This window comes from Neopelma chrysocephalum, unplaced genomic scaffold, assembly GCF_003984885.1.
Source record: "Neopelma chrysocephalum unplaced genomic scaffold, ASM398488v2 Primary Assembly neopelma1_76, whole genome shotgun sequence".
Classification (NCBI taxonomy): domain Eukaryota; kingdom Metazoa; phylum Chordata; class Aves; order Passeriformes; family Pipridae; genus Neopelma; species Neopelma chrysocephalum.
Window position 1 is genome coordinate 3,157,369 of NW_020897737.1, and position 27,451 is coordinate 3,184,819.

The window sequence follows — 27,451 nt, forward strand, 5'->3', positions numbered from 1 at the left end:
GTCCATGTCCCAGAACTAGGCCACGGCAGCCTTGGCTTTGTCTGAAAAGCTGAATCTATTAAACCTCCAAGGATGGAGATGCCATAGCCTCTCCAAACAGGGAAAGCTGAATTACTGTATATGATAATGTACAGGCATGAGAAGGAAGGCAGAAAACGTTCTCTTTATGGAGTAAGTTGGTGCACCAGGAGAGACTGATTCTGCAAAGCAAATTCCTTGAATAAGAAGTTTTATAAGCCAGAGCAGAATCCCAAAAGACCACTACAGAAAGGACCCTGCTAGTTCATTTTACTGCTGCTTAGTTACAGGTTGGCTTACACTGAAATACAAATGTCCTTCATGATATGACATAAACGAGTCACTTTAAGAATGAAATATAATTTCTAATTAGGCAATTTTCAATGGTGCTCTTCAACATACAATCTGTTAGTCTCTCCACACCTGGGATAAGATGCATCCCACCTTAAAGAAGTCTGCATACACACCCAGTGAAAATATGAGCTACACTTCATTGTTTGTTTGGGTTTGGAGGGAGCAGTTTTTAAAATCATTAATCACAATCTGAAAATTCTTTCAAAATACAGTTTTACCTTTAAAAATATATTTTAATGGTCAAAGGGCTAGGGGAAAAAAGGACTACTACTACAATTTAATTAGCAACTGTATTAAAACAAAGCACATGCCTTGGGAGAACTGCTTATACTACTATTTTTCCTCACTGTTTTCTTTGTTAGTGCATTTTTACTTCTCTCCCTACAAACCTTGCCTTGTGAAAACTTGCACAGAAACTGACCAGAGAAAAATCAGTCTAAGTTATCTGAACATGATAACTGCAAAAGTACTGCCAGTGAAGAAAGAGATCTGCAAGTAACTTCTAAAAACTAGGGCAATTAAGAAAATATCCCAGTGCTCGATAAAATATTGCCAACATTCCCCCAGGGAAAATGCTAGGAATTACAAGGAAATGAACAAAGAGTCAAAATTAAAACCATCACAATGTCTTTTGCAAATAGCCAGCACACTAATCTTCAGTACTGTGTGAAGTTTTAAGCTGTATTTAAAAAGAAGCTAAACTATTAGGATTAGGAGAAAAAATTCAAATGAAGGTTTTTCAGACAGAAATCACTGTAAAGATTTTTTTCCTAAAAAAAAGTTGTCCCACAGGGCACCTTTATAGCCTCCACTCACTTCCTCTACATTAGTCCCAGTGTTCTGCTGCCAGTTTTGTTTTGCCTGAGAACTTTTTCCTCCAGAAACTGCTCACTGGTTTGCTTGCCCATTTGCTAGTTTGCTCATTGCGGTGTTGCCACATGATTTATCTGTTTGCTTACTCTACCATGTTTCTCCAATCACAGAAAGTCTTCTCACCCTGGTCTACACAAGCCACTCGTATCTGTCTCCCTGTCCTGCCCAACTATCCACTCCTCCTTTACCTCTCTGAATCACTGTAGGGCTACAAACCTGATGAAAACAGCTTAGCACACAATAAATATACATTTTTAAGTATGTGCATATAAACACATATACTGAACAAGCAGAACTGAGGTATGATCAAGTTAGTGTGCAACTTCAGTTTTGTATCACGTTCTGATCTGCTGCTCTCCAACCCCATCCTGCTGCCATATTTTGTCCTAGCCTAAGGCTGGAGTCAAACATTCTTATTCATAATGAGAGAGAGGTATTCAACTCTAACACTTTCCTCTGAAGCAAAGGGACAAGCTGTAAAATGAAGCAATATCACTTCTTCCAAAAAACTCAATACATTTTTTAAAACTTTCTACCTCTCAGTTACAATACAATTTTTTCTGTCTCTTCCTGGCCCATCCCCACATCTCCACGCTCTGCTCTCCCGCTCAGAAAGCTGCTGCTATTCCGTAACTTGGCAACTTCAGTCACTGGAACTGTGGCTTGGATGTAGAAGTCCAGAGGTACTCTCTGCCGCCGAGACATGTTTGCTTGTTTCCATGGGGAGTCAATGCACCACTGAGCACTAAGTCCTAAAAGATGTGCTCATACTCTTGTGTTATACTCACAGCATCCTCTATAGCTATTGATATTACAGATCTATCCTCTTTTTCTCTTTCCAGATTTTCCTGACAAGCACAAAAATTACCACTGCTGTCTCAGGAAGTTGCTGAACCACAACTGGGTGGAAGCAGTTGGAATATTTAGGGAGATTTGCCACTATGTCTTTTCCTGTCTTCATACTCTTCCCAAACGTGCTATTGACTGCTCTCAAAAATAAGAATCTAGCTAGAAAGAACTATGCCTTGAGCCAGTATGGCCACCCTTACACTGTTTCTCTCCCCCAGCTCTCAAACATCATCCAGAAATCATAGTCATATCACAGCCTCTCACCTGGAATAACATCTAGAACACACAGTAGAACTCAAATTCTCTTTTTTCCCGTTTTTTTTTATTATTATTTCATGGTTTCTTTCTTCCCCCTCAAATCCATTCTCTTCTCTGAGTCCTTCTCTCCACTTCAGTCATTATAAGGAAGCCTAATTTTAAACCTCCCTAAACCAAAAAATCTTCCTGCTTCACAAGTTGCTTTTAAGCAGCTTTAAAGAATTGGCGTGGTTAAGGAACCAGAACTACACTCAGTGAACCAAACCTTTGTCCAACAAAGTTAGTGGGAATGGATTTCATGGATTTCACCAGGACAAGACTTAGCTCACTCTGTAGGTAACAGGTGGTATAATCTTTCCTTTTTCAGCTTTTTGCTCACATGTTCCACTGTATGGTTTGTTTCCATCCATCCATCTGGAGAAGATTATATACTATAGAAAACTCTTTTATCAATGAAAAGTATTCACTGAAGGGAATCCACCTTTGCTTCCTTTATATTTCATATTGACTTATTGATTTGATTATTTTTAAGTCCTCTATAAGCAAACAGATTTCTTGAAGAGCAATGCACAGGGGAAGAAATCAAAGCAATACAAGCAATTGTGACAATGTTTCCCATACAAATACTCAAAACCAGTAACCTGTTTTTTTTCCACTCTATTTCTATATGAACCTTGTTTATCTTCTGATTTTAGCCTTGAAGCAGCTATCAGTAATTAAAAACACCCTCTGATCTCACTGTCACATTACAGAAGTGTCAGTGAGACAACTAACTCTCTTAGTATAAATACCACCTTTCATAAAATGACTGTTCTTCACATATGCTATTGTGCTTAATTATCATAATGTACAACATCTTTGTTTACACTAATGAGATGTAATTAATAAATTGATAATAAACTAATTTTATTAGTTATTGCACTTGCATTCTGATTTAAGACCTGAAACTAATTTTTGAGTTAAGATACATTTCAATTGTGCAATTTGATTGCAGAACCCTCAATATTTGAAACACTGAATGGGAAAAACAAGACCTTAAATTGGGCTTTGAGACAAGAATTAAATTTGCAAGCCTGCAAATAGATATGACAATGAAGAAAAAACAGCTTTTTTGCTTTTTTTTCTTCCTCATAACACTTCAGGTGCTTCATGTAAGCCAATCACATAAAATGAGGAGCCCCACAATGTGTTTTTCACTAAATCTGAGTAATCACAGAACAGAACATTTTAAATACCCCAGTGTTTATCAATGGGAATAATTTACTGTGGCTGCTATTATTCACAATTACCAGTGATTTTCCACTTGCACTCTGTTATGCCCTTCACCTGCTAATTGCCTTTTTTTATTATTGTATTGGAATATGTTGCTTGTTAAAACACAGCATGCTGAGTTAAGTAATAGTGACTGCAGCTGTCCTCATCTTTAATATAAGAGAAGACAGAAGTGCCTTGGAAAGAGACTGAAGTTTTCACAGCTCTGGCCTCGCACTATGGCTGGATTTGGGTTTAAAATCTACTGTTTTGAACAGAATTTGGCACACCCTTTGGTTTCTTTGCAAGCTTCCAGAATTTGATAACTGCAGTCATGGTAAATAAGGGCAATTAGAAAATAGTCCTTACACAGTGCTTGCCTCCCAGTCCAGGTGTACCGATGGACAGAAGCAAACAGCCATCAACATCTGAAACACCCAGTCCTCAATTACACAGCATACCAAAGCTGTGAAAGCAAATATTGAAAATATTCATGTCGCACATTTGGGCTGAACTTATACCTAACGATGCGTTCCATTCTGTGCCTAAATTAAGATACAATCAGACCTAAATCTCAGCTAGTTGGTAACAAGGAACAATGTCTTAAACCAGCCCATGTCTGTATAGAAGAGAGCACTCTCTACTCTGTTTGTGTGTCGCATCCAAACTAATTAGCTGAAGACACTTGAACAGGAATGGCCTTTTGCTCCCTAGGACTCCTAAACAAGCATCCAGGAGGGTGATGTATTCAGATAGATAGCCCAAGCTTGGAAGCAAGCACAAGCCTGTCATCCATTATTAGCCTCTGATATGAGACATGAGAGATGACAAATGGTCTGCTCCAAAAAGGAAAACAGAGAGGAAGACAGTAATCTAGGAGAGGGGCTGTGCTTAAAAACTTGCCATGTGAATCAGGGTACCAGAAATCAGCATGAAAATGTCTGCCTTCCCTACATGTGATAATAGGAAGTGTTTTAGTACATTTCTGCACCGTACTCAGCAGGCAGGCCCAGGCTTGCTTTGCTTATGATCCAAGCCAGGTCAGACCTAGGCTGGATCTGAGCCAGATGACATGCAGCAAGGATGGAATGGTGATGAGTCTAAAGTAAAACATCCCTGTCCCTTACTTTAGCACAAGTTGTTAACCCAGACCTACACACAACTGTTGTTCAGATTGGGCTTGTGTCCACCTGATGTGCCAGCAAAGCCTCAAGGCGCCCAGAAGCCTCAATCCTGTGTCCCTTGTCTGCCATATCAGTGGCTCTGTGCAGCACTGAAATAACTCTGACTTGACAATGCTAAGTGAGATTCACTGCCAACATAACTCAGTTAGAGTCCAAGGGGAAATAAATGAATTACTTTCTCTCTTAATTACTTTCTCTGTTGATTATGATCACTGTTCTAGTATACTTCTTAATGAAATTAAGCACATATTAACATTCTGCAGGGTCAGATACAGCTGCTAATTCTGTTTTGCATAGACTGTGTTTTGTTCCTGGTAGGCTCAATCAGTCATACTGAGCAACATTAATGCTGTTCTGTATGCTGAAATTAGAATAGAATATTATAGGTAAACACAGTTTTTTATTTTTAAAGATCAACCTCAATCAATGATTCTTACCGATTCAACGCAAAAGCATAATGAAATTTAATGTTGTGTTGATCAGCCAGATCACAGGTAGGAAGCATTTCCAGTGTTTCTACCAGCTTCACCATAGCATCATAGTCCTGAAATTAAAAAACAAAAAAAAGAATGAAAGTAGAAGACACTGAAAGCAGAGGAAAGCACCACGAAGCTAAAATGTATCATAACTGCTAAGACAGTTTCTCAGGTGATTGTTCCTAGAACAGTTAGTGAAACAGCTACAAACGCTGCATAAGAATAAACAGGGATTTTGTCTGTCCATGTCAGAGCTTGCCTCTTCCTCACCACAATGCCACTGCCCATATTACTGAATGCCTCTAACTAGTTTGACTGATTGCATTCCCAGCACCAGGAAGTAGAGGTGACGAGTCTGGCTCTTTCTGGCCTTATTAAGGACTTTTGATGAACGACATTTCATCGGGTTGTCGCAGACTTGAGCACAGTTCACTCTGCGGTGCGTCACCGACTGTACATCGCTGCAGCTTCTCAGAGGTAACCCACATGTATATTGCTGAGGAAGCCAGTTTACTGGCATCTCAAATGGCCTCACCTTACTTAATCTGTTTGTTCAAGACATGTTTTGAGATGAGTATGTTTCTCAAAGCAGACCTTTTGAAAGAATGCGAATGATCACCAGAGACAATCAAAGTGAAGGTGCATAAAGTGCTGCAGGAAAACGCACATCTCAGTATGGAAAGTTGGGTAATGTCGGATGATGTGGTCACCCACTGCTCTCACAACCCGTTTATACTTATGAAATAACCAACTTAGCGCCTGATGGAATAAATATTCTGTAGAATGACTGGAACTGTATTTTAAAAGGGATGTCAAATGCACAGACTCAGTTTGGAAAGACAGCACACAGGCTTATTTAAAAAACTTACTTAAAAAATAAAATTTTAAAAAAAAAGGTGCAGTTATATTTTAAAAGCAAATTAGTGGTTTTTTAAATGATAGTTCTCAATTTGGGCATCTCTGGCCAATACAGTGGTCACAACAAATGCATTTTCTTCATTTCTAAATACCTCTGACTTTGGCAGGGAAGAAGGAAAGGGAAGGAAGGGCAAAGCAAGAGCCTTGCTTTGGCAGGGAAATTGTTCTTTTTATTTTTTTTAAGGAAGTAAAGATTACTAAAAACAATGGAAGAGACCTTGGGAAGGCACCTAATCTGTGTCTTTTGTTCATAGGCAAAATAAATAAGTCTCTAGTTCCTTACCTTGCTTAACAGACAAGTCAAAACGTTAAACAATGTAACAATTGTGCCGATTTAGTGGCAGCTTTGAATCACTGTTTTACAAACAATGAAGTACAGAAGAACAAACAAGAGAGAAAGTCCCATGGTGAAATTATCTTCCTTAGTCTTTAGGCACATACCTGAATATCTCTGTAGGAAAGCAGCAGGTTTATGACGATGTCAGAAGTCAGCACTTCAGTATTATCCATACGAAGTTTAATTCTGGCCAGCTCCTTAGCCAGTTCATCTCCCTGGTACTTCTCTCTAGCTTTTCTAATGTCATTTAGCAGTGTTTCTTTATAATATGTACTAAAGAAATGAAAGACAGACATCTGGGAAGAAGACTGTTGGATATTTCTTACGAAATCTGACTATATTTCTAATAAGAAGTACCATTTCCTCAGAGTAAGGTGCACATCAAATGTCTCCAGATTTTTCATTAACTACTTACAAATATTCCACCTTGCCCCATCTCAGAATGTGGGGCTCTCTATCAATATGTTTATAACCAGGATTGTGAGGTAATTTTATCAACACAGGAAAACTGGGGCATTTCTTTGCCCCATTACTGATCATGACAGACATGGTACTTTGCCTCTGAACCATAAAGAAGACAGCAACTGGGATAATAAAGTGTCACAGAGAGGAAAGACCAGTGTGATGTAAAGAGGAGGTATGTTATTTTATCATGAAAGGAGGAAAGAGGCTTGCAAACAAAGAAACTAAAACAAAAGCTAGCCACCAAAAGCTGATTTAGTTGCAATCTCTTTGATTAACATAATACATAATGTGGGCAGGATCTATGTAAAAGCCTCCAGCAAGTGCATCTTATTTACACGAACATCAGTGTGCAATGCAACATCAGAGCGTTTGTAAAATAAAAAGTCGTATTTATATTACCAAGTACGGCAGGTATAAATGGCCTGGACAAACTACTTAGGGGAAAGTTTATCTGGAGAAGGTTATGAAGTCTATAGTTCAGAAGTTAGCAGATGTCATCTGACAGATACTCAAGTGCATACAATCCCTTTCTTGTTTACAAATGAGTTTTGCAAAGCATTCTACCTTGCTTAGCAAAAACCCTACACCTAAGCCTGACATATATAAGATATAATCAGAGCAGCAAGGTCACAAAAAGCACTAGTGGAAAGCTTTCAGTAGTTGCTTTACTGTCACTGGAGGTTAAGGCTAATTCACCAGTCTCAGGTTTCTATCCAGCATTGGCTTCTACCAGGCTAATGATAATTAGGCTAATGATAATTAGTTCTTCTTTTGCTACCCAAACCAAATGGTGGTAACTGGTTAATAGTTTTCAAAAGTAACCGAATGACTTAGGAATGAGAGTCTCACTTTCAAGAATGATGGAACACTTAACATCTTCAAATTTATTCAAGCTTTTGGCAGGAATGAGGTATCATCTAACTACATCTACCTCTTCACAGGGATCTACCACAACAGTGTCTAATTCTGCAGCTGTACAAAAGCCTCTTTCAGGCACTTCAGCCTGAAAATGGGAAAGAGAAAAGAGGTTTTACTGTAGGACTTCACAACAGAATTATCAAACCCAAAATAACCACAGCCCTGGTTGTAACTGTCAGAGACAAAGCAGCTTTGGACAGCTGGTGCTCAGAGCATCATTTCACAATGACACAAACACTAAATGGTACCAAAATTTACTACTGCCAGGGCCAACTGTGCTTATCTAGAAAAATAAACTTATCTATAAAAAGGCCCCCCAACAAAGCCCAGGATGTCTGCTGGACTGACACTGGAGCCGGGATGGGTGATCTCTCTCTCTCTTTCTTTCTTTCTCTCTCCCTCTCTTCAATTCATCTCCCTCTCTTTCTTTTCACCCTATCCCTTTATCCAAAACCCACTGCCATGTGCTTGTACTAGGAGGTTAGGCACTACCATACCAATTTCCATGCCAAGTGTGTAGTTTACTAATAATAAACTTTCTACGCTTTTGCAGACCCTCTGACTTTTGTCATTCCTTTCAACCATGAGCACCTAGGAATCTTGGGTGCTCCCCTCCTCTTCAGGGTGGGATGTCACAGCAGGGTCATCCATGGGATCCCAAGGGTGGGACCACACGAGAAAGAGAGGGTTTTAGGCAAGCCTTTCACTTGGGTGAGATGGCAATGGGGAAACAGAAAGAAATCCAAGGGCCCTCAGTGCTACCTCATGCTTCAGACACTAGGAAAATTAAAATCTAGCAGCTCAGTCTCTCCTAGCGTTTTGCAGAAATATGTACAAAACAAGACTAGCTGCAGAGTACAGGGTGAGCAGTGGAGAGAGACCTCCTTCTTCAGCCCCAATCTCAAAACTCCAACAGTCCCTTGTAGAAGCAGCTAAATAATATCTCATTTATTAGGTGACATCAAAAGGTTACTATTTAAAAATAAAACCAAACCATGAAAGTTATATTTGATTGCCCATTGCTGCCATATATATATATTTTATTTGGTGACAGAAAGGGACAGTGTTTGGCTTTGAGCTCTATGAAGAAGCTATGATCTTATCTCCTGTTACAGCCTTATGCACTGTAATTTAAACTTAAGCACTTTATCTTATCCATGGACTGCCTGTGCTTATTGGAAAGTAATCATAAATCAAATTGTAGCATAACATGATTAGTTAACTGCAACAGCTGCAGGACAGGAATATAGAAAGTAGTAAAGTTAGCGGCTTCTTTTACCACTATATTAAGCACAGTGAAAAAATAAAAAATCAGTGCTACCAGAAATTCTGTATCTTTTTTGCATAACACTAAAAAGAGACTATCAAAGGTTCCTGAAGTTTATGTGTTGTAACATTACCATGATGTAACATGAACATCCTTGAGAAGGCTGAGAAACTTGTCCACCAGTGGGACACAAAGTGGCCCCAGGATATTGTCCCAGCTGGGCTGCATGTACTCAGAAGCTCTTCGTTGGGCATCACTTTCACAGCAAAAGTAGTCAGCACAAGGTGTGACAATGTATGGAATAAAATAATAGTTGCCACTGGAAGCCTAAAATAAAAACAGGCAGCATTTAGAAAACAAATGAAAATGGAAATATACTTGTGTGTACACAGAATCTTTTGCTGTCAGAAAAACCAACCAGAGTAGTGCTGGTGCACTATGAAGTTTTAGTGCACTGTTTAGCACAAGATTTGCAAGCATTAAAAGGAAATTTCTGTGGAAGAATTACAAATATTAACAAGGGTGATGAGTAAGGGTCCAGGTCTGTTAAGGGACAATACAACAAAACTGTTCAATTTTTTTTTTTTATGTGATGTACAAATCCTAATAGAGTCTGTTACCAGCTAACCTTCTGTTTCCAAATGTTTTGGGTCAGACATGTACTTGTATCCTCTAGGCTCACTCTGTACTAAGAAAGATATGATGCAGAGCTCCCCACAAAGAGAGAAATAGAGAAACATAGGCACTGGAAGGACTATAAAGATGTTTAATCCAGAATAGCCTACAAAACATCTGCTGTATGCTACCTCAAACACGAAACCAACCAAAACCCGAAAGTTGGAAATATTTTGCAATACATGTAGTACTTGTAACACAAAATTCTAGAATTAAAACCCAAAAAAACATAATATGTCACATAAAATGTGTAAACTTGGTCAAGGTACTGAAATGGGAGAGGACACAGGAAATGCCGTTCAGAGCCCAAAACCAGCAAGTTCAGAGTCTTCAAATCCTAAGAAAGACCCCAAAAACCAGACCAGTGTGAAGTTTTCCACAGTCAGTAGAAGCTGTATCCCATTTGAGCTACGAGAACTCTGCTGTTTAGAAGAAAAGTAAACTTTACATTTCAGAGTAACTAGACAGGAGCACTGCAGCATGGATCAGTATGATACATCTACCACAACCACCTACCACTAAATGCCCTTCAACCACCACCTTGGAGGTAACCAAGGCAATGAACTTGTATAGCAAAATCATACCTTTCATTTTTTCATATCATCTAAGCCTGCAGAAAAGCCGTAGCCATTTAAAGTCACCTTGAACACTGGGAGAATGCTGAGATAACGAAAAGAATGAATATGAAGATGGCACATTTTTATTTGTATTAATAAAATAGACAAGAGAAGTAAATTGTTCACAGGAACTTAAAAATGTAGGCCATGCAGTTACTAAAAATACAGATAAAAAAAACTGTATCAGTACATCCTGTTGCTGATCTGTGTTTGTGTCAAGTCACATTCCTTCCTTACAAACCCTATAGTACATTCTATATACTGTATATTGGTACTACATTATAGTACCAATATAATTATCTGTTGGATTGTTATCTTTATTTCCTGCTAAAAAAGTCGGAAAAAGTGCAACCCAAATCACCAATATGTTGAAACAATTTAGTCCTAAGTTTATTCAAATAAACACTAACTTCAGCGCAATGCAAAAGTTGCTTGTTTATAAACTCTATTCTTAAACCTGTAACAGCAAATTAGTTCTTTCTGCAATGAAAAAAAAAATCCAATTTGCAAGTGTGATGTATCTTGTGACGCAAAGAGAGCTGCAGTTATCTACTGAAAAAGCAAAGCAATTTTCAGAAAAAAATTAAATGACACGTGAAACACTGTATTAATCTTATCCAGCCAACATATCATCTACTTGACTTAGATTTCTTGTCTCTCTTTGCATAGTGAAATCTCTGCAATTAAACCCACATTTTTACACATAACAAACACATTTTTGTGTGCAGAAGTCAGGAACCCTGCACATATTTGAGCACATCACCTTGTCTGAAAAGCAATCAGCTCCAATTTTCTAGCTTCTTCTATCCACTATTACATATGATAAATTATAAAACTGCTTCATATAGACTGCGTGGCCTTTTTCAGAGAGTCTTTCTTATCTTCATTACGTAAAAAAGCAGTTCATCTACTTTTCTTATGCTAACAAGAGTTAGAGATGGTTGAAAATATTACCCTTGCTTCTTCTGATCTTCTACTTAGGATGCTGGTCTCTGACACCGAAAGCTAATAATTTTTAAAATAATGTCTTGTCATGCACCAGCTATTGCTTTGTAAGATAATGAATACATGGCTTAGATATATATGAAGTAACATATATAACAATTCTAGCTGCAAATATATATAAATTAAAATCTATAAATTATGACATTTAATTGTAACAGAATTATAACTTACAAAGGCTGTAGATTGAGTTGGTTAATTTCAAGATTATTAGCTAAGCTATTTTCATTATCTGATTTTGAGAAATTTTTAAGTTAAAAATTATAGCCAAGCAAACAAAAAAAAAAAACAAAACCTCTCAACAGCTCATCTTCCAGCAACTAATGTATGCCCAGTATGCTAGCAATGAAACTTCTGTATTCAATCACAACATTTTAAAATCTACCACAAAAAGAGACAAAAGTTCAAGAACATAAAAAACCCAACCCAAGAAACAACTGCAAGTAAGTTGAGAGAGGGACCTGTTCTTCAGTATAAATGGTTAAAGGAATTAAGCAGAGAGGCATGCCTTTGCTGAAGGGCTGAAAGAGTGAGGCCCACATAAGACATTTTTAGGCTCTAGGCAACACAGGCCAAATATAGACTGATATTTGTCTTAAAATACTCTTCTAAACATTTTGCTAATGCTGTTAAAAGTGAATTGTTGACCTTAATAACATAAACAGGTTTTTTTCAATTGTACTGCTACAGTTATTCCGATGCAACTGTCACTTTGTGATAGAGATGCTACACTAGAATCAAAGGTGTTTTTTTCCAAATAAATAATTTTGAGTAAAATTTGCAGAGTCTAGCTAATAGAACAATTATTTTTCTTGAGCCATGCTATTCACTTTGCCACTCATTCAGGAGTATTAGGAGTGCTTATCCTATCTTACAAATCAGTTAGAAGGAAAACACAGGGTAACAGTAAATGAACTGCATTCACTTGAGTCACAAACTCCTGAGTGTTCAGGGAGTTTAATTCACCATTGTCTCCAGTATTATGATTTTCACCATTGTTTTCTGTGACATCTTGCAATACAAGTGATTAGGCTAATATAAACCTCCAAAAAATACTTCCTTTTTAAAAGTTAAATATATGCGATATCTTTATGCAAAGACTGTAAAGAGAGATTATCACAAGACAAATATTCTAAATGCCTGGGATCTAGCTTGCAAGGACCACGTACTCCAATCACCCCAAAGGAAAGACCCTGTCAAGCACTATCCTTAAATTATCCTTATACATTTTTCTAGAAACACGGTAAAAAGGATGGCACTTCTATTCAACAGAAAACAGATTTGAAGTGATACATACTTTGCCTATTAGATTACCACTGTGGTACTCGGGAGGTACTTGAACCCGAAGAAAAGCTTTGAGGTTGGCAACCTACTCCAAATTGAAATAAAACAACACAGAGGAAAACACCACCACAAAACACCATAAGAATCAAAGACAGACATGACACATGAATAAAGAAATAATTAAAGAAAGAAACAACAGAAAATGAATACAGATATTTACAGGAAGACTATATTTACAAGGCCCAGAAAACAGGTCAATACTTTGTCACCAGAATGTAAGATTTCTCCTATCTATCTACATGACATGTCTATACCTCTCCCTGTGTCAGCATTAAGATGCTCTCAAGTCTTCCTTCTACGAATCTGTCGGACTCATTACCTGATTAATTAACTATATTCCAACCACTATGGATTGCTTGAGATAGTAATATTTCTATCAAAACTAACTTTCATAAATAAATTTAAAAGACTTTGTTTTCATTATCAAAAGTAACAGTGGCATATTTTGAGATTAGAAGCATTAAAAGTAACATTTGCTGGGTTAGTCATTGCCTTTGTGCTACTTTACACCCAAAAGAAAAAAATATTGTATTTAAGATGTTCCTACTCTTTCATTCTGTGCCCTTTTACAATCTCTTTTAACACTTCTGCCACCTCAGGCCTTTTTAGAAATATATCATTAAAAGACTGTATCATATAAGCTTTTACACACTGTAAAAATAATTAGAAAATAAAAAATATTATTACTACTTTGTAATAGTATTTCTTTGGATTACTAAATTCATATAATGTAATCATACTTCAGAGTCTTGGCTCTCATTTCAATCCACTGGGGCTACTTAATTGGAGAATATGAATCCAAGTGCCAAAATCTTTCTATTTAGTTTTCTTCAATGTTCATTGCCTTGAAACAGTATATACAGTCTAATTTATACAGCTACTGAAACTCTGAAAAGACTTTCTGCCAGTTACAATAAAAAGTGATTTTTCAACATAAAAATTCCTTGTGGCAAGGATAAATTGCAATCCAGTTCCCTTTAGATCAAGAAGAATTTTTGCTAATGACTCCTCCATGACCCAGACATTATTCTCTGCTTCCTATACAGGATTTAATGAAAAATAACTATTTAAATCTCTGAAAATATTTCATCAGGCCCACAGGTCTAAGTATACTATAAAAAACCTTTTGGCTTAACAGCCAGCCTACTTTCTTTAAATACCTTCCCTGAACACAATTAACAGGGTTATTCTAATTTCTGCAGGTATACCATCAACTAAAGAAAAATTAACTATTAAGTCTTTCTCCTTATTGTTCTGTACTTGCCAAAATAATTTTTCCAGAGCGGAAAGTTCTAGTTTGTATTTTCAATGCCTCATTCAAACAAACTAAATGGATCAAAGTATGTATCTCAAACTATGTGCAACTAATGCTCGAGCTATTGCCAGAAGGACTGTACATTTTGCTACCTGACTCCACCGATTTTTTAAAAGCTCCTTGTGCATTTTTTTCTTCACTCAATCTTGAACTTTTTATATTCATCATTCCTTAAAATCCTGTAGAAGGAGATGAAATTTCCTTTCTAAAAAAATATAAAATATCAAGGATGGCAACAAAATGTTTCATCAAAATAGAACAGCTTTCCCATGGATTTTGACTATTACAACGGGTTTGGGGAAAATTATTTTTTTAACCTTTCACATTTGAAAATCCTTGAAATTTCATTTCTCCAGTAAACCAACGTTCATCTGACACCTAAAGAAACTCCAAAGCACAAGTCCATTTTCATAGATACATTTTTTTCCTCTACCCTTTAGTCCATTCTTTTATAATGGCACAAGAAAAAACCTGTTCTGTAAGACTGCAAATTTGCCATTTATGCTATTGATAATAATTTTGACAGAAAATAGGAAGGTGGGCAATCCTTAGTAAAATTAACAGAAAATAGTCCTCAAAGCTCAGATGAGCTCTACAGAAGGAAATCTAACTGATGGGACACAGAATCTTGACCTTGAATTTCATGCCAGGGCAATTCTGTCTTGGGACCTGAACTCCCACATCCAATAATTCTTTCCTTTTGCATCCAAGTATGCAATAAATTATCAATACAGAATTTTAATTGCTTGTTTAGGTGAGTCAAGTAGAACCGAATCATATTTCCCATCTTATCCCTGAAATCTTCGCTCCTGCATGGTGGAAGGAAGGAAGTTCTCCTACTCTCACACTCTTTCTTCAGACAGTAAGCTATTAAACCTCTCAGACTCACACCACTGCAGCATGCTGCTGCATAATTTTCACTGTCAGGTCAGCTGTACTCAGGCCAAATCTCAAATGAATTGTTGACCTTTTTTTTTCCTATGCATTGTTTTCAGCTTTATGTACAGTTTCCTTGCTCTTGTCTCCTCCTCAATGCTGAATTAGAATAATATTTTCTTTACATGGAAAACATCCATTCTCTTCAAGGCTTAGTTGTACTACACAAAAGCAAATAGCCCCAGATGACACACTAGTCATTCACCTTCTCTGCACCCTTAGCGCAGATCCACATCTGTTCTAGGCTAAGATTTTTGCACCTTTGCAGATTACTTGACATTTGCAGGATAAATAGCAAAGGTGAGGGCAGGGAAACCTCAGAGAAAGCTCCAAGCTACAGCAGCCAGCACAGAAAGTTTCACTCTTGCTGCTGGAACGAAGGTGTGCTGTGCCTGGTAACAATCTCACTTGTTCCCTTTTCCTTACATACCGCACAGATGCATGGAGACAGACCTTGTAAAACACGGAGAGGACTTCTCCAGCAAGGATATTCCTGTGGCTACCACTGCAAGGCTTAGCAGATTGACTATCTATCCTCTTTCCAGCATGCCTCCAGCCCCTGATGAAGAGTGCATTTAAGCTCTGTCTACTGTTCCACAGATACAGCAGAGGCATATCCATACTCTTCAATCAGGAAAAGTGACAGGAAAGCACAAAGCCCTAGTAAAGGGGTATTAACTCCTGTATCTAATATTCAGCAATTAAACTGAAATGGTTATCTAACTACATACTTGACTGGACCCAATAAATTCATGCCAATTCTGTGCCTCCTTGATAAGCACAGCAAGCCTCATTAGCAATTAACTTCAAACAAGATGTTGTCCATACGGTTGTCAAATATTTAACCGAATAATGAAGCAGCGGCACCATATTGGATCAGTGGTAAACTGCAAACCTCTTATGACAACTCAGTGGATTGGAAAGGAGGGAAAAGCAATTGTCTGTTTGAAGTCAGCTTCAACTTAGAAAAACATTGTTTTAACCTATTAACTATTTAGCTTGCTAATGAGTTTGTTCTAATTTCTGATTAAAAAAACTGAGGAAAGAATGAAATACTGGAGTACATTTATCTAATAAAAGAAAATATGAACAACTTCAAATAACACAAAAGGGTCAAGAATCCATACTTGATATTAAAAGTCATTTTTTCCTCACTGTATTTTACTCACAACTGCTTTCTTAATTTAAGCACTTGAAGAAAGTAGATTAGGAAGTCCCTCCTTTTTAAAGGAGGGATCAGGATCCTAGTTTAGGGATGTCTCCCTACCCCTTTTGCTAGCCACATGGTGTTTATAGGTCCAATACCAGGTCGTGCTGTAGAAACCATGTCACTAGAACCAACAGCATAAAGCTGTTGGGGGGTTTAGGTTGGATATCAGGAAAAAGTTTTTCACCCAGAGGGTGGCTGGGCACTGGAACAGGCTCCCCAGGGAACTGGTCACAGTATCAAGCCTGTCTGAGTCCAGGAAGCGTTTGGACAATGCTCTAAGGCACATGGTGTGATTCTTGGGAATGTCCTGTGCAGGGTCAGGAGTTGGTCTTGATGATCCTCATGGATCTCTTCCAACTCAGCATATTCTGTGATTCTATCTTTTCTTCTCTTCAGTGTGAAGGTAAATACCTCCTTTTTTGGAGAAAGAATCTGCCAAAAGAGAAGACTGCAGGCTGCTAATCTGATTGCACTAGGCTGAACTTGCCACTGTCCCCTTTTCCTTTACTCCACTTCTGGAATTCCCACCAAATAGCTCAGGCATAATTCTCCCTCTTGCTCTGGAGGGGAAAACACATGCCTGTGAAATTTTGGTCATCCACCAGCTGACGGACAGTAGGAATTACAAGCAAATCTGCCTCATTCTGAGTCCCCCTTAACAAAACTATAGGCCAGTAAAAGCAGTTCCCACCACACAGGTCAAACTAGTTCAAAGATCCCCAGACAGTCAGGAAGGATGACCTGCATTTACATTTGCTAAAACTGATCTATCTTTAGTCTTAATGCAGCGCTGTGGGCCAAATAGAAACAGCAGCTCAAAATAAACTGCTGTGACTAATGCATTATTTCTTCTACTTCTCTTTTAAATTATTATCAAGCTCTAAGACAATTTTATTATTTTATTCCTACTCAATACTGTTCAGAAGAAAATAAAAGTATATGGTGAACGGAGGGAAAAAGAAAGGATAAAGAGAAGTTTTAAGAGTTTTGCAAATTCAGCAGTCCTCAAAATAAAGTGTGGAGGATTTAATGAAAATAACCACTGACATGAAGTATGACAAAATATGCAACTGTATAAGATATTGTGGCATATTTCAAAAAGCCTAAAATAACATCGACATTTTATCTTAACTCAGACTTACTTCTTTGGTTTTACTAGCACTAGTTGTAAGAATATTTTTGGGGGGGAAATAAGCTTTTTTTATATTTCTAAGTAAATATGTGAATTTGTAAGGAAGAGGATGGGTATACAGTAGCCAAAGCCGTCTGAGATACAAGAGTAAGCCCCATTAAGGCATTGCACACACATATACATTTGCACAAATGGGTGAAGGTGGTAGAGGGATAAAGAGATTTTCAATTTCTGAGTTTATATTTTGATCTGTCAACCTACATATAAAATCTACTGGCACCTTTACTTAAAAAAGTAAAGTAATTTTTACATCTAGCTTTACTTTGGAAAGAAAGTCGACAAGATTTCCATTAGTTTGAATTGTATATAGGTAAAACAACTTCCTTAAATCATGCAGAGCTTTTTTATTTATTACAGTTGTTTCAAATGTAGTATTTCCATTTTGTGTTTTAAAATGAATGTGGATTTAATACTTACTGTGTTTTTCTGAGACACCATATCCTGTGGGGAAAAAAAGAGATAATAGAGATGTTTAATTGTTTTTACTGGGAATTATTATTTTCAATAAAAATCACTGCTACACATATATACACGCAGATGTTTTCTTCACAGCATAGTTCAGATTTCCTGACACAGTAGATTCCCAGTAAAGAGATAGAACATCAAGAAAAGTCATAAAAATTAACAATTCAGCAAAGAAACCTGTTTGAAGAAGCGCTCAGAATATAAAGGAAGTTGTACTTGCCAGTTACTGGAGTTTGTCAGACTGGGCACACCCAGACACATTCCGGGCATTTGTGAGACAAAAGCATTCAAAGCTGGTGGGTTTTTCTCTCTAAAAGGGTATCCTTCAGATACCTAAGCTCCTTTCCTACCAGATTGGCACAGATCAACACATTCCTCCTACACCCTAATTCTTTTCACCTTAAAATCTAAAGAGAGAGATCGAAACTGTGAAGCAATGATAAACTAATGGGCACATAAACCAGATCTCAAAGATTTCAGTTGCCAGTAAGTAACCTTCTCCTCTTTTTAGTGATGGATTACATGTCCAATGAACACTGCTCGGTCAAACTGAAGAGATCATCAGGTAAGCCATGCTACAAATATTAGATGTAGACTTGTTTCTAAGCAAGGTTATCAATATAATTTAATGGAATGTGCTCTGAAAACCTAAGGTCATTCTGCTTAGCAACTTCACATGTGAAAGCCTGAAATCCACTTGGACTGCACAGAAATGATCATGCCAACACATCCTTTTCCTCAACAATAGACAAAATATCAGGGGCCATCTAAGAGCTTTAGTTCTGCAAATATGACTCTCTTGACAGCCAGATTACATAATCTCTTATGTCCTCAGAACTAGATTGTTTTGGAAAGAACATCGGTGAAACTAAAGAGACAACTCCTGGGACAATTTCAGTATGGGTCATAAGAGATAAACTACATAAAGTCAGGCAGCCTGAACTTCACGGATCTTCAGTAGAAGTAACAGCAGACATGAATACTGCCTTTGTAACACTTAGGCTAACCACTCCTAAGAGGTGTGCACAGCAACCTAGATCCAAACAAAGTAATAAATTCCTGAAGGGAAGGAAAAAAGTCCTGACCAAATTAGTCATAAACTTGAGAACAAAGAAACATCGGCAGATGGTCAAAAATACAGAATTACTCATTAACTTAAGACTCCTTAAGACCAATAAAATACATCAGAAAAAAAGTGATGGAAGGCTTAGACATCTGAAATATCACATATCTGAAATTTAATGTCTACCTAGGCAAGCAAGTATCTCCAATAGAGCCTTACCTACTGCAGATAAAGATCTTTCTCAGCAGGAGAAATTAACTCTTCTGAAACTGTGAAATGTGTCATGGACTGTTCCTGGCTGAAATACCCCAAGAACAATCCCTGTCTACTTTCTGAAGTATTCCTAAGAAAGTTGTATTAGCATATTTGAATGCTACCCGATACTGAACTGGGGCTCAGTTGCAGAAGAGATACCAAGGACAACAGGGTAGGACTGAACCCTGAACCAGTGCTCTGCTTAAACTACTCTAGCACTTGATACAGAGGATCTCTTCTGCTTGGTTCCAGGAACTTACATCGAGCTTTATGATCCCATAGTAACACATGCTAGGGACCTATATAGGCCAAAGAGGTAATGCAAACAACTGAGAGATGAGGAAGATATCAGTGCCATTGACAGAGGCACTGAAGAAGAGACATGAAGACAAAGCTTTTCTAGCTTTATGTGACCCAGTCATGTTCCAGGGTTCCCAGGTCCGCAGACTTGAGCTTTACATCCTCAGAAAAAAAAAGCCTTACAACTGACAGTGCAAAGACTTGCAAGTTCTGACAACAATCAATCTGAAGAGCCAACCAGATGGATGTAATCCTGGAGATCATTCAGCACTCCAGTTATGGAGCAGGTGCTTGAGTATTGGCACCAAGTGCAGAAATCAAAGCCATCCCCATTGGGCAGTGACAAACAGAAGATGATTAGCCTGTGCTTGGGAGAACCAAGTTGATCAGAACATCTGAGCGACAGCATAAAAGAAAGACAGAAATGTGCTGATGAAAAACAAAAATGAAATATTTCATTGCAGTCAGGTGTATTACCAACACAGGATGAAAAGCCGTATTCCTGCCCATCCAGATTAGCTGGAGGAAAGGAAGACATGCCAGTATACCTTAGCTCATAGCCGTATGGATAACCTCTTTGAGCAAGAGTGTGAGAGGCTCCAACTCTTCAGTTCTTGTGACTCCAGGTCACATGGAATGTGAATGTGTATGTGGACCACTGCAGGAAGAAACAGGTATGGGACACTAAATACACGAGACTAAAATCAGTGACATTGAGATCAGAGAAGATGAATGAGAAGTTGTGACCGAACGGAGCTTTTCTGGGGAAGAAAGAAGGAGACTTAAAATTAAGATGAAACAATATTCTTACAGGATCAAGAGAGGTTGGAGAATTCCCAAAAGGATTTTTGGACATTGATGGTGTGAAAAAAGCAAAGTAGCAAGGGGCAATAACTCAAAATAAGGAAAAAAACAACAAAGCAAGAACAATGCTGCCCTCAGTGAAGGCAGCAGAAAATGGATGATATTAAAAGCAGAAATAGATGGCACTGAGAAAGGCAGAAACATCCACAACCTATGACTTGCATCCAGAACAGCAGTTTCAGGACTTAAGTGTATAGCATGTATTATCCTACTATAAAAATGAACGATAGTTCTATAAAAAGATTTGGCAAGGATCTCTTTTTTAATCTTCAAATAGCAATAAAAAGGAGATTCCTGTAGTTTTAGCTGCTCAGCACCTAGGGAATACAAACCTCGTCTGAAGTGCTTCAATAATAGGAGTAGATTCCAATACAGCCCTTGTTCAAGTGTCCTTATAATAGAAACCATAACTTTTTTTTTTTTATGTACTAAAACTAAGAAGGAAAGGAAGGAAAAAATCAGACCTGCACTCTCACTTCCAAGTCTAACCATATGAAGCAAAATCAGTACCACATTATGGAACTTTTCTTATAAAAAAGCTTTTATACTGTTCTAATTATTACTATTTTTGCTAGCAACTGTTTCTTCTTATCATGATTCTGTTATGTAGCCCTCGGGAAATTACATTCAGTGGAAGTTTCAGAAAAACAGAAACATTTGCAGATTCAGGTATTTAAAGATATTTCTGAAATGAAGCAGATTTTCAAGTGAGAACCTTACTTTGAGAGACTGAGCAGTGTCAGCATCAGTGTCATGGTAAAGTATAACATTATTGGCCATGTCAAAGCTTTCACGCACACCAAGGTGGTAGAACAGTGATGGTTGCTTGGAAATATCACTCATGTCCACAACTGCAACATCTGAAATGAGAAAAGTGGAAAAGAAAATGCAAAAAAATAATAATCTTAAAACCAACTTTATTCTTACATAGGATTTAAAACAAATCCTGAAATTACACATACATTTGGGAAAGACAAAATCAACATATTCAAGTAAGGATCATTTCCTTATGGTAAATTTTAACATGAGAGAAGTAAATTACACCATTCATATAAAAGACATGAACCTACTCATTAAATTATCACAGTGTTACCGTAACTGGGAGGCACAGTTTTTGAATCCTGCTTGAGGTTTGGAAATTACTCCATCAGGAATGGTCTAGGGGAAGAAGCGCTTTTGCACTTGCTCTCTGATCTAGGTCTGACAGCCTGAATACCCAATAGGACAGAAAGACTCAAATGTTCAGGTGGAACCTCTAAGAATTATAACACAGAAAAAAATTAGGGAAAACTGTCAGACCAAGTTTATCTCGAGAGCCTAAGGTTTGGAGAATGGGAAATTCCTAAACAGTAGAAAAAGAAATGACTGTGAAAGTTGAGTCTTAAAAGCTACAGGCAAGATGTTGAAGATGGAGGGTGCAGGAAGGAGGGAATTCAACCACAAGTAGCCAGAGTAAGACCTCCACTGCTCTTGGCTAGTGTTCCAGTCAGAAATGGAAGTTAAAAAGTTTACATCAGTGGAAGATGATCTGTATAGAGACTTAAAGAGAAATACCCCGTATTATGCAGAACAGCTGAGATACAGGTAAAAGATTCTGAGTTCACCATTTTGTTCTCACATAAATCTAAAGGCCAGTAAAGAGAAGGGGTAACTGGAGGACACTTAATGCTGAGATTTTATTCCTTGATCCTTATCTCCTATGGCTACCTAGGAAAATTTTGCTTTAAAGCTTTTAAAAAAGGTCTGTATCTATATGTCTGTCTGCTTTCACCACTGTGGGATAGACAGATGAATTTAAATCTAAGTATTCATAAGACTAGAGCCTTGGCATCGAAACCACAGGGTAGTCTGAGGTTCAAAACAGACTGCAGAGACTCAGTGCAGCTGGGCAATAAATCCTACATCTCTGAAGGGGTACAGACAGTGTCTGTACATACGGGGACAGACAGAGAAGGGTGAGTTGCTAGTAAACAAGAAAGCTAAAAGCAGGTCTGATGGCTCAGACCCAAAAGCAGCAGTCAGTTAACCTTGGTGTCACCAAGGTTACACACCACAAGAATCAATAGTATATACTTAGTATGCAAGTTCTTGGAAAAACCTGCAATGAATATACACTCCTGTATAATTCCATCAGGCTATTCTAACATACCACATCGGGGTCAGCCAGTCCCTCTGGTTACTGTGAGACTCCTATTAAAGCACAAGGAATATTTTGAGTCCAAACACCTGTCTTAAGACCAAAACATCACCATTAAAGAGAAAAAAAAAAAAAAAGAACCAAACCAAAAGACCCCAAATCCCCAAACCCAACAAAACTCACAAAAAATCCAAACACGCCTTTCCCCCACCCCATCAAAGAAACAAAACCCCAACACAAAGTCATGGCATGAAAAAATCCTCTCATTCCTATGCAACCTCAAATCCTGCACCATCTACTGATGATCTTTCCAGTTCCTGTTTGGCCAGCTCTATACAGAGTATGGACAAAATTCTTAGTATATTGCACACTGTAGGGTCTCATCAACTGAGAGAGATGGAAGAAGTAAGCCCCAGCTCCATAAACCCAACCATATCTAGACTACCCCAATATTACAAAATCATTTGGAAAACATAAATAATCTATAAAACAAAAGTTAAGATAAATTAACAAGCAAACAGAGAATCAAATACCATATAGGGAAAAATATTAGGAGCTTGTCTGGTTTGCAGTGCTTGTACAAATTGTTTTTGTGGAACCAGAGTGCTGTGAAATCAAAATCACCATCCTGGTAAGAGAATTCAGACAATGGGTTCATACAGCATACAGATATTGTATTTTACAATACAATGTGAGCAATGATTTGTAACAGAGTTCACTAAAACAAGGCTATACAAAGTTCATTGCCACATCTAGTCTACAATGAAATTTGTCTTCTGTTGATTGCTGCTCCGTAACAATGTAAGTGGTATCAAAACCACATTAAATAGACATAAGAACAGAATTGAGCACCTGCATTAAAAAGGATGATTATTCATCACTTAGATATTAATTCACACTGATAAAAGAAGATTTATGAGAATGAGTTTTTCTTGCTTGTTTACATCCCACGAATAGGTATAAGATAAAACACAATAAAAATAAAACAAATTGAGGAGTAGCAGAGATGAAGATGGTATCACAAAAATAGGCATGCAAGTGAAAAAAAGCCCTAGGAAGAAAACTAAACGGATTCGGTCTGGTCATGGAAATCAAGGGATGACACAGAAGTAAATGACAGCAGACAGAAGCAGAGCATCAGAAGCGCTTGTGGCTGTGGGCTAGAGCAGAGATGAGAAGCTGCATTCCCACAAAGCTCTCCAAGCCCTCCTCCACCAGTAACAGCAGCAGGCTTGGAGCAGGGACAAAAGAGTTCTACTTACAAACCAGCTTTACTAATGTGCTATTGAAATGTAGCTTGAGTCCACTGGGCCTCAAAATAATGCAAATTTGGATGGAGAAGAGATGAACAACAGTAAACACTCATTAAAGAAGTAGAACCCTTAAGTGAACAAAGCTCATATATGCCACCACAAATATCACAAATATTTCTGTTTCAATTGTCTTGTATTTTTCTTATGATTTACACTACAATTTTTCATTTACAGTTCTTTAAAGACAGACAGGGGGCCCTGTACTTCAACCACATATTTACTATGACTGATAAGAGAGAGACAAGAATTCCCTTATACTTCCTGAGACACGTAAAAAGAAATACTACAACACTAGTATCTGCTTTGCACATCTTGATTTATGAATAAAAACATATGTCAATCAGACTTCATCCTCAACCCCCATCCTCCATAACAGCAGAGCCTGTTCAGTCAAATATACTTCTGTACTTCCCTTTCCAGATTTAAGTTCAACCTCCTCCATTAGACAAGCGTAAAGCAAAAGCTAACACCAACTTTTATCAAGTCTTAAAATGCATGAGAAATTTTATATAATAATGAAACAGACCAATGGATATGGTTCCCTATGTTCAGAAGGAAAGACAGCAGGGGAAGGTGTAGCCCCTCCGTAAAGACAGAAGGCTTACAAGTGAAGCCCAAAGATCTACACAATGTATCCGCCAGAGGGTGTGGAGGGGTGGGGATGTGCTTAATGTTGCATATGACCAATTTTGGATGATCTGGAACAGAACATTTAAACTCATTGCTTTTTTGCTGCAGCAGCAACTCATGTTCAAAAGAACATACCCATAAAAATGTGTCCTCCCTCATTTCCTAAGCATAACACATATTTTCAACTCTTTCTATTCTCTCATAGTTGCACATAAAGCTATTTTCTTTCTGAAAACAGTTCATTTTTGTCACAAACCCCAAAACTGATCTCACTTTATTGAGTATCTGCAGTTCATTTGTCTGGGTTTTGTTTGTTTCCATCATAAAATGATTAAGCTACGTGTGTACTTTCAGTGCATTAAGGTAATTCATCAATATTCCTAGCACAGTCTTGATTAGGTCTCTGCATTGTTGCAGCAGATGACACATAAATAGTTTCTTATACTACAGTATACAGATTTTAACACTAGTGTGTCTTAAGAGACCAGAAAGGGAAGAGAGAAATAACTACGATAACTGAAATGAAGATTTCATGTCATTAATTGTGATAAAACAAGCGATTATAAAACTTATAAATAATTCAACAGGAAAAACATTATTACAGATGTTAAAACCACAGGACTTATTTCTCTGAAATGCACCCGAAGGCATCACATAACTTAATGATCTAAGCAAATCACAAGTCTTCACATGGCTGTTCTATGACTTATGGCATTGTTAGCAAAACCAAAAGGAAAATTTTGGCACCAGGTTTTGGGATCTGTAAGTGAAAAAGTAGTAAATGGGAGAAAATTAATAAAAAGCCTGAAATATGCTGAAAGTTAAATGGAATCTAGGAAGCCTAACAGAAGAAAAATTCAAAGTAAGTCTGTACTGCCTTCAAGTTCTAATCTAAGACTCCATCCAGCCTTATCCATGTGAAGAGCAAGAACCTTACTCCATTATTATGGATTCATTATTTTACAGTATTTAGAACCTTTCTATACATAACCGATTTCAAAAAAATCCCCAAACTTAACATGATAATAAAAACATTATTGGAGGAAAACGCAGAACTCTGTCCCTTGTTATTCACTAGCATCCTGCAAATTATGAACCTTCAGATTAGTATTGCTTCAGATTATTAGCTATTTGCATCAGTGTCCTTCATAGTTAGTAAGTAAACAAATGTGTTATTCCTTGAAATCCAACTGGAGGAAACTGCCAAGTTCTTCAGAAGAACAACAATGACAAATAAAAAATCCTTAACTTCAGAATGCATATTCATTTTCTTTTCTGCATGGTCCTTTAAAGGAGAAAATACCACAGTTTTTACAGGGCAACAATTATGGTAAAATCTGGTGTATTTGAAAACCAGGAACCCTTTGCATCTTTCACTTAAGCTAAAGCAAAAGGCACAACACTCTCAACTTCAATATCTCCCATCCTCCCAGAAACTGGGGGAGGGAGCTCAAGGCAACAAAGCACATTAGTAGTAACTACCAAGAGAACTACTGAAGTAATTTTTCAGCACAGTTTTTTATACTAGCAAACTGTCAGTGCCTTTCATTACACCCTAAGCACAGGCCAATGTTAATATAACACCACTGTCAACATTCGTGCTGCTATTATGACTCTTATAATGAATCAAGTTTTATTAAAATCTTACTGTTCTAAAATCATGTTATTCTGTAAAAATCTGCTTATTTTTCTTAAAAAAAAATTGTTCCAATCACAATCACATTCTAAAATACAACATTAAAACTACACTTGCCTTAGAAGCTAAAACACCCATGAAACATAAAGATGCAACTTTTTTTTCTAAATTTAGGCATTTCTGGTATTTCTATTCAACCTCTTCAAGTTTGCAGTATTATAGCATAAACTCTGCTAACTTCATTGGTTTGCTATAGGACAAGAATTGGTCAGAAAAATAAAAAACAACTAGGCAGGAATGATTTATCCTGCAATACAGACTTGTATATATTATAACCACATTAAATACCATTTTAAAAACTACTTCCTCTATTTCAAACTAAGCTTAACTTCTTGTAGAGTAAAACCAAGTGCTGCACTTTTTTATAAATACTAACATTTAAATTAACTGTTATAGTTTAGAAATTGCTTACAAGGCACCCTTAAGAAGGATGCTTGTTCTTACAATCCAATCAACTTTTGCACAAGAGTTCAGCTGTGGCTGGTGTTTGACTACAAGTTTCAGCCTACTCCTTACTTCAGAAAAGGAAACACAAGCATAGCATACAAACTGGATGTCTAAAACTTTTTGATGCAGTGAGGGCACTTCCTTTGGAAGGGGTTTTTAGTTCACAGGCCAAAGGAAGCGACTCAAAGAACAGGAAACTTAAGAATTAAATTAGTTATGAATCATCATATTAATCTGGGAAAAAAGATTTCCTTCTGTTCACAGATAGTAAGCACCAAAGAAAAAAAAAGTTACATTTTCAGATTTTATTAATGACATCAATCACAAATTGGAGAAAGAAGGCAACTTGAATACTGGCCAAATAAATTTTAATTCACTATTTTAAAATTTTTATTACCTTAAGAAGACCACAGAGAGAATTTAATTCCAATTGTGGTATATTATCCATACACACATATTCTGACTATAAAATGAAGTAAAATCTAAGCCTAGACATATCTCCCTTTTGACAGCTCCGATGGATTTGTTAAGTGCTTTAGGAATTCTGAAAACCTGGGCATCAAATGGCAAAAATTTTGAAATGTGTCTTACTATGGTTTGTCTGTTTGCTTAGGAAAACAAAAGAACTGCTGTAAAGTGGCAATTTCAGACTTGTGCTATTTTACCAAAAAACAGGGCAACACCTCTAATCTGTGTTCTCAGACTGAGCTTGTCATTTGCCTTTTACTTAGTTATGGCTTTAATCTTACCTTCCTCTGCTACAGGTTTTATGTTACAAAACCATCTACTGGTGAGAAAAGCCACCACATACCAATATGTATC

General features: G+C 37.3%; 1 protein-coding gene across 3 annotated transcripts in view; it reads right to left on the reverse strand.

Annotated features, from left to right (window-relative positions):
- MAP3K15 (mitogen-activated protein kinase kinase kinase 15) overlaps window positions 1–27,451 on the reverse strand; it is an 82,894-nt gene that overhangs the window by 35,621 nt on the left and 19,822 nt on the right. The window contains exons 2-6 of one of the 3 annotated variants that reach the window (XM_027688843.1): window positions 21,127–21,266; window positions 17,877–17,900; window positions 9,302–9,495; window positions 6,623–6,791; window positions 5,225–5,331 (exon numbers count right to left, since the gene is read on the reverse strand). In XM_027688843.1, coding sequence (XP_027544644.1) covers window positions 5,225–5,331; window positions 6,623–6,791; window positions 9,302–9,495; window positions 17,877–17,900; window positions 21,127–21,249 — 617 coding nt within the window. In that variant the 5' untranslated portion in view covers window positions 21,250–21,266. Of the gene's footprint in view, window positions 1–5,224; window positions 5,332–6,622; window positions 6,792–9,301; window positions 9,496–12,759; window positions 12,832–17,876; window positions 17,901–21,126; window positions 21,267–27,451 lie in introns of all 3 variants that reach the window. The other 2 variants (XM_027688841.1, XM_027688842.1) reach the window with 2 other exon arrangements.